Genomic DNA, 8,220 nt, shown 5'->3' with positions numbered 1-8,220 from the left:
GATAGGAAGGTTAAAGTTTTTTTTTTTTTTTTTTTTTTTTAACATGACATGCTCCAAATCTTTAAAATACTGTGAACAAATAGATGAAATAAAAGAAACTTTCACACAAGTTGGAAATGCTTTCTTTGGTAGTTGTGGACTAGATTTTTAGGTAAATTCCAACATAGTACCCTGCAAAGCAAACACAAAGAAGAGAATAAAAGCAAGTATCTCTCTCTCTCTCTCTCTCTCTCTCACACACACACACACACACACACACACACACACACAAAATGTGACTGTGACTTTGTGGCCTAGATTTCAAGGAAAAATACCAGAAATTCATTAAGATGTTGCTATAGTCAAAAAATAGCAGAGGAATCTCTGCACTATCCATGTTTCACCAATTGGCCATGTGAGGGAGAGCTCCCATATACACTGATACATTATCTTTGTCCTTGTAATTGATGCCCAATAGTTTTCAACCCATCAAATGCAGTCCTGATGGAAGGGACATTTATTTATCTCCATGTAAGATGATCATCACTTAGAATCCCTAGCTGATCTCAAATTTCCTAACAGCTTAAATCACAATAGTGAAAAAACAAAACAAAAACATAGCACTACTAATTAATTTCCCAACTGCCAAAAGAAGATAGCATCTCACATACCTGAGAGCACTTGTGAGTGCCTGCGCCCGCTTAGTGCGTTTAGATACTCTTTCCAAGTAGCAGAGAAGACAGGTCATTATGCCTAGATTTTTACTAGCTGACTAGGTCCCTTTTTCCTGGAATGGGTAGGGTTGACACTATCCAGAGATTCTGAGGGGGCAAGAAAGGAAGATGTATTTAAATTTCTCATAAAATAATGTTCTAGAACTTTAATGCGACTCATTATAGCCTTCACAGAGTCTGCATTTCCTAATGAAAAGCATTACAGGAGGTGTTTTTTCTTACATTAACATTCGTTTCACAATAAATTCTTCAAAGCATGAAACAATAATTTAAAGCAACTACGTCATGGCAGAGTCCTAATCCTGTATTCGAAGTCTGTATAGGTCTCTAAAATTCTTATCACCTAAAAACCTCCAAAGGACATAGTGAAACTAGGTCTCTGAGCTTCCAGATGCATTTAAAGGGGAAATAACACCAGACAAAATACAAAGTAAAATAATAAGTAAAACACATTATCATGAATAACTATGTGCTAATAAAGCAGATAACAAGAATACATTTTTGTAAACATATAAAATCCCAAACTGGCACAATAAAAAATAGAATACTTACACAAAAAACCACAACAGAAATAGAAAGTAAAATTATCAGAGAATTACACATTGAAAGTTACTTATGCTGAGTAATTATAAGCAATAAGTTTCTCCCTGTATGTGTATCAACATGCAAAAATACAGTTCTCTATATGACAAAAGAAAGTTGTAGTACTATTTAACATGATGCTAACATATATATGCATGCTCACATGTTCTTAGAAAGAACAATCTTAAAAATTATATACCATATTGTTAAAAGTGGTTTCTTCCTGGGTACTAATTGGAGCAGGAATTAGTTCAAGTTTATAGACCCTACATTTGTTTTAAATTCTTAATTTTATTAATAAAAAAAGTCTAGATAAAAACAAAACTTGATGAAATATAACGTCAAATTTAAAACAACACTGAAAATAATCAAATGAGTTTAGCCTTTCCAGATCCCAAGGAAAGCTTCTAGAAAGTATAGAAGAAAACTGTCTGGATTCAGAGTCACACGTAGTGAAAAATTCATGCTTTATTATCTAAAACAGGACTGCATAGTCAGCTGGGAAGTGGGCAGGGAAAATATTTTGGCCCTTTTCTGTTACCTCCAAGTAGCTAAGGCACAGGATCTACACCAATTTGAAATCTGGGCAGCCAGTATCCTAACGGGTGAAGATGGCTTTTTTAAGTAGACAGAGTATACTATAGTCAGCTTCTTCTAGTCTATCAACATCCATCTTTCTATAATCATTTAGAAACAATTCCTGACTTAAAGCATGAGCAGGGGTAAAAAGAAATGAGGAATGATATATTGTATGTTGGCATGTATAGTTCCCTCAAATACAGCAGTATAATTGAAGGTCGCCACAGAAAAAGTCTCTAAGTAGTGTGTTTCTCATTGCTACATCTAGATAAAGAATAATGTATTGTCTCATATTTTTCTAAGACATGCATTCTAAGAACAATATAGGGACAGTATGAGTCAATCCAGTAGTGTCTTAAAAAATGGATGCTGCAGAAAGTGGAAATTGAGATTGAGTCTGTACATGAACCTCTTTCTTAAATTTGTGTAATTTAAAATCTGACAGGAAGATTCTATCAGTGTTTACAGAAAGGGGCAGGAATCAAATTAGGGCACAATGAACTACCATTTAGTTGTTGCTCCAGAAATAAAAATTCTCCTAACTCTGGGTTCCTGATTAGCACAGAGTGCATACATCACTCTAGATAAACACTAGGTGTTGATGGAATAATTCTTGCTAAAAACTGAAAAGTTTTTTAAAAAGACAAGGACAAAACCCCACAATAAACCAAAAGAAATCACGATAATGTGGATGTTTATTTAAAAAAAAAAATAAAAAGAGACATGGCCTATCATCATGAAGATTCATAGGAAGAGTTTTCCTTTGTTAACGTGGAGATCTTGCAGGCTCACAGTGTGAACCTATGGCACCTTTGGACCTCTACTCTTCTAGACTGAATGCTTTCTGAAGGCAGAAAAAATGTTTATCTCACCTTTGTATCCTGAGCACATCATCAACACAGAAACACACCTGTTCAACTGTAGGGTTTTAAAATATTTTTCCTGAAAATGTTTTGAACCGAGTCTATATTCCTGAAAATAAAATCAGTCTTTCTCATTGTCTCAAATAAGCTGATTAGTCGATGATGGGGGACATTGGTAGTTAGGTATACAGATGTGTTAATATACTCAGGAACTAGAATTTAGAGTTATTATGAGCAAAGAAAATCAGTTATCCAATCCTTTTTTGACAATAAGATGTTAAAAGTATTTTGAAAGTATAGAAAAACACACTGATTCCTCTTATAATCTATTTCCAATGTTATTTCAGATATTTAAGTCAAAGACTCATTGCAGAAAACTGTTAGCTTCTGTTCCAGAATCCCTGAGTGGTTAAGAGTACAGGCTCTGAATAGAGATTATGTGAATGAAGGCACAGACTCTAGCATTTAAAAACTGTGTGAACTTAGCTTATCAATCAAGCCTCAGATTTCTTATCAGAAAAATGGGTTGCTGTGAGGATCAAATACATGTTTAGTGCTTAGCACAGTACCTGGGATGTAGACAGCCCTAAACATCTGCTGTATTGTCACACCTGCTTTGATTCTTTGCCTCATATCATTTTTTGGCTCAACTTAGGGCAAATAAATGAAACAGTTGAAATGTGTGCACTTATTTATTCTTCACTAATATTAAACCAGGTAATTTATTTCTGTCTTTGGCAAATAACAAATACAAATCTATACACATATTAAATGTTTGTATAAAATTGAATATTCATGATTTTAACTTTGACAAACACTGTCAGGTAAAAATCAAATTATTTTACTAAGTTAACATCTCATTCAATCAGTTGTAAGTTGTAATACTGGCATATTTTACAGGAGACTATTAGAAAAGGATCATATTAAGTCATTAACATTATAAATCTGACCACTTTATTAGGTTGAGGTGAAATAGAGAAATCTCTATTATCCTGGAGAGAAACAAGCAATCAAATCATGTATTACATGTTTAAAGAACTGAATTTATCATAAAATCATCAGTATCAGCACCCTAACAAAGCAACTTTGCCATTTCTACTTAAAGTACACTTTAGCTTGATCAGACAAACACTTATCTCAGCAGTACTTGTTAAAAGCAAAACAGAAAGCAAAATAAAATCTACAGCCATTATTTACCTTGCACCCAGTAAAAGCCAAGAGATTTAAAGAAAGGACATTTTCTAATCCCATACCCATGCTAAAATCATCAACATTGCTGATACAAAACTCAGGGCAGGAAAAGAAGCTCAAACCGGGATGGTGAGTGGCAACATTTTATGTATGCTAAATTGGATGGCAATATTAGATTACATCTTCTGCAACTGTGGTGTCAAAAATCTGATAGCAAATTTGATTGTCCGTTCCATTTGTGACATTGTATGACTTGATGAAGCATTCCAACCACGGATATGCATCTACAAAAACAAAAACAAAAAAAGGTATTTAACCATTAAAACAAAATAAATAACTCTGAAATAGGTACCTAAGCTTACCACTGAGCTAGAAAAATTAACATTTATTTTGGCTTGAAAAGTAAGTAAACGTCCCTTCCAAATTTAACATTATTCTCTCTCCAAAATACATACTAGATTCATGTTATTGTTTTGGAGCAATTGTGACTAATCTGAATTTTTTGTCACAAACAGGTAACAGTGATTACACCTTGGGTTTCAAAATGGTTAGTATATATTTTAAAAATCTAAAATAGTGGTTAAAATGGGTCTACCAGGCCCATGCTTTTGGATATAAAGATTTACTTCTAGAAATCTATCCAAAAGAATCCAAACAGCTAACACAAATTAAAACTGACAACAAATAAAGGTATTCAAGTTAAACTTTGTTACAGATCAACACAAATTTCTATCATTATGTAACTATTATAAGATGCAAAGATTGACCAGGAAGAGTAAAGCCTGATTTAAAATAATATATAAAAATTAAACCAGCTGCTAAATCTGCAGCTCGTAAAATTTCCCACAATAAAAAACTGTGAGAAAAATCAAATTGTCTTAATATAACTTAGATCTGCAAGTTTCAACATAAGCACAAATATGGTCACAGAAGGAAAATTCAGTAGCAGTAGGTATAAGCAGTACAATTTGAAATGAGGAGGATCTAGTTTATTAATCAAATGTTTATTCAGAAAACAAAGCTCATAAAAAATTGGTAAAACAAAAGCTTGTAAAATGTGAAACTAGTTAACACTAAATAAAAAAATTCATCCCTGAATTAAATTGGATAATTGGAGTTTGTTACAGAAAATGTTTACTGCCAACAATTTATCACTTTTGGTCTAATTTCAACTAAAATGCTTGTAGCATGACAATGTCAAATGTGCTTGTGATCAAAGCTACCCCCCTTTCCTATATTTTAAAATATTTTTAAAATCTTTTGACTGCAAGAATTTTGATTCATAACTATTTTATCCTTGCCACTCTCTTCATCAAAGGTTGATCATACAGTAATCAGTCACTACTTCGTAATTCATTTGAAGCAAAGCTTTCAGACTTCTAAAAGTCCACAGAGTACATATATGCTAGCGCTATCTCAAGTAAAAGATGTGTGGGACTGTTAAAATATTCTTGCCTACCAATTTTTATTCCTGGAGGACAGAACATATCCATGATCATATCCATACTTTTCTGAAGGTCATCATCCATTAGAACTTCTGATGCTGGGATCTGGAAGAATTTGTCCTTAAAAATGTTTCATGAGAGGAAAAAAAAAAAAGGAAATAATCATTTTAATGTTGTTATTATTAACACATATTTCAATATTGTCCAATTAAAAGATAATCTAGACAGCTTCCCTCTATCAAGACTGTAGAATTCATAAACTAGAATGCTGGTCTCGACTCCAAAATCTTATTTGCTACTTTAATCTTAAAACAGCTTTGAGATATACACAATCAAGTAAATTGCTCTGATTTAATAATGATGATGGTAATAATGATTTTAAAACAAAGAGGCTAACTATTCTCTTTATGTATAGAAAAAACATCTTGTGCTAAGCTTAAATGAATATAACATATAGTATATGTATTATATAGTTATTTAATTTTTCTCTCCCCTATCAGGTTATAAGTTTCAAGAAGGAAGGAATTTTGCTTACTTTGTTCACTGCTGTCTCTCCATCACATAGGATAGTACCTAGTACACAGCAGGTGCTCATTAAATATTTAATGAAAGGTTAAATGAACTGTGTAGGTGGGAGAAAAATTCTCCTCTCAACTACACCTCAGCTCTTTTCCAATCCATGTAGTAAACATTTTAACTTTACCCTAAGAGAGGTCTGGGCTTTGACCTTAGCTTGTGCAACGTAATCTCTAAGCCCTTTCCATGTCACACTTGATAGAAGCATTTTTGCCTGGTAGCCTTGGGTCACTATGAAGAGTTTAACAGTATGATGTAGAGTGGGAAGTTTGGAGCATGTGGTATCATGTTGATCTCAAGAGGGGCTGAAGACTGTGATCAGCCATATGGGCAGTCAACCATACCTACATGACAGAGTCCCACTAAAATCTTTTAGCAGAGCTTCCCTATCTGGCAATGTATTATGTATATTGCTACACACTGTTGCAGGTAAAGTAACAGTCCACAACTCTATGGGGAGAGGACAACCATAAGCTCCGTGTCTGGAACTTTCCTGAACTCTGTCCTGTACATTTCTTTCATTATCTGATTTTAATGTACATCTGTTAGCTGTAATAATCTGTAACTGTCAGTATAATAGTTTTCAGTGACTAGGAGTCTTGTGAATTATCAAATCTAAGAGTGGCCTTGGGGACTTCCAATTGCAATTATTGTCAGAAATGAGGAAGATTTTTGTAGACTGCCTGAAAACTTTATATAATAATATCTATCTTCCCTGTCAAAGTAACTTCATTTCCTCTAATATAAAATGTGGAGGTTTAAAAAGTATGATCAAGGCCGGGCGTGGAGGCTCACGCCTGTAATCCCAGCACTTTGGGAGGCCAAGGCGGGTGGATCGCAAGGTCAGGAGTTCAAGACCAGCCTGGCCAAGAGGGTGAAACCCTGTCTCTACTAAAAATACAAAAATTAGCCAGGCATGGTGGCGCATAGCTGTAGTCCCAGCCATGGGAGGCTGAGGCAGAGAACTCCTCGAACCCGGGAGGCGGAGGTTGCAGTGAGCCGAGATCGTGCCACTGCACTCCAGCCTGGGCGACAGAGCAAGACTCCATCTCAAAAAACAAACAAACAGAAGTACGACAAAATGTTGATTACAAATAATGCTTCCATAGTGTAATCGTATCTCTGCATTTTGGCTGTGGTATAGGAAATGACTCTTTAAATCCCTGTTCCTTAATTTTCCACTATTCAACTGTTAAGATTTAGTGTCAAATAAAAAAAGAGATACATACACAGATGATTCAAAATTTATGTGCTCATATTTTACTTATATTTTTAAGTTGCCTTAAGTCTTTTTAGGAATAAAGCAGGTATGAATACACACATTCAATTTTTTTAAATATTATGTTTTAATTAAAAATATCTTTACTACCTCTGATACTTACAGAATCCATGAGATAGGCTTCTAGTACTCCTGTTCCATCATCAAGTGTAAACGTCATAACAAACACATATTGGAGGGGTACAATACCCAGTACTAGTGAAGGAAAAAAAGATCAAACCATATGAGTCTGCTATTCCTTATTATCAAGGTAAAGTTGGAATTGTTTTATGACAGTATAGACCTGTAAATTTTATTTACTAAAATAACTCAAGATACAAAGAAAAACTTGGCATTATCTCCAGGTAGACAGTGTCAGAACTGAATTGGAGGACACCCAGCTGGCATCTGCTGAGGGACTGCCTGCTTGGTGTGTGGGTGAAAACCCCTATGCGTTTTGGTCACATAAGTCTCCTGTGCTGATTGCTGTGGTGTCAGAGCAGAGGACAAACAGTTTGTGTTTTTAACTCCACAGATACTCAACCTATAATTAAGCTCATTTAGCAGATTCATTTTGGAACATTTCACTATACCTACATAGGGAGAATATCTTATGATAAACAATTTAATCTTTTTCGATTAAATATTAATGTATATTTAAAATGAGTTGACACTCTCACACCTGTACTCCCAGCACTTTGGGAGGCTGAGGTGGATAGATCACCTGACAGGAGTTCAAGATCAGCCTGGTCAACATGACGAAACCCTGTCTCTACTAAAAATACCAAAAAAATAGTGAGGCACAGTAACATACACCTGTAATCCCAGCTCCTCTGCAGGATGAGGCATGAGAAATGCTTGAACCTGGGAGGCGGAGGTTGCAGTGAGTGGAGATTGCACCACTGCATTCCAGCCTGGGTGACAGAGTAAGGCTGTGTCTCAAAATAAATAAATAAAATAAAATAAATAAATAAATAAAACAGTTGATAGCCTCCACAGAAACCACAAAAAGT

General features: G+C 34.6%; 1 protein-coding gene across 7 annotated transcripts in view; it reads right to left on the bottom strand.

Moving 5' to 3' along the window:
* Positions 1-301: 301 nt before the first annotated feature.
* LOC105474902 (protection of telomeres 1) overlaps positions 302-8,220 on the bottom strand; it is a 125,786-nt gene continuing 117,867 nt past the window's right edge. For 4 of the 7 annotated variants that reach the window (XM_011729828.3, XM_011729853.3, XM_011729845.3 and 1 more), the window contains 3 exons: positions 7,332-7,423; positions 5,388-5,493; positions 305-4,212 (listed from right to left, as the gene is read on the bottom strand). In XM_011729828.3, coding sequence (XP_011728130.1) covers positions 4,100-4,212; positions 5,388-5,493; positions 7,332-7,423 — 311 coding nt within the window. In that variant the 3' untranslated portion in view covers positions 305-4,099. Of the gene's footprint in view, positions 4,213-5,387; positions 5,494-7,331; positions 7,424-8,220 lie in introns of all 7 variants that reach the window. The other 3 variants (XM_011729871.3, XM_011729791.2, XM_011729800.2) reach the window with 1 other exon arrangement.

Source organism: Macaca nemestrina, chromosome 4 (assembly GCF_043159975.1).
Source record: "Macaca nemestrina isolate mMacNem1 chromosome 4, mMacNem.hap1, whole genome shotgun sequence".
NCBI classification, from domain to species: domain Eukaryota; kingdom Metazoa; phylum Chordata; class Mammalia; order Primates; family Cercopithecidae; genus Macaca; species Macaca nemestrina.
This window is presented reverse-complemented; position numbering and strand designations above follow the sequence as displayed.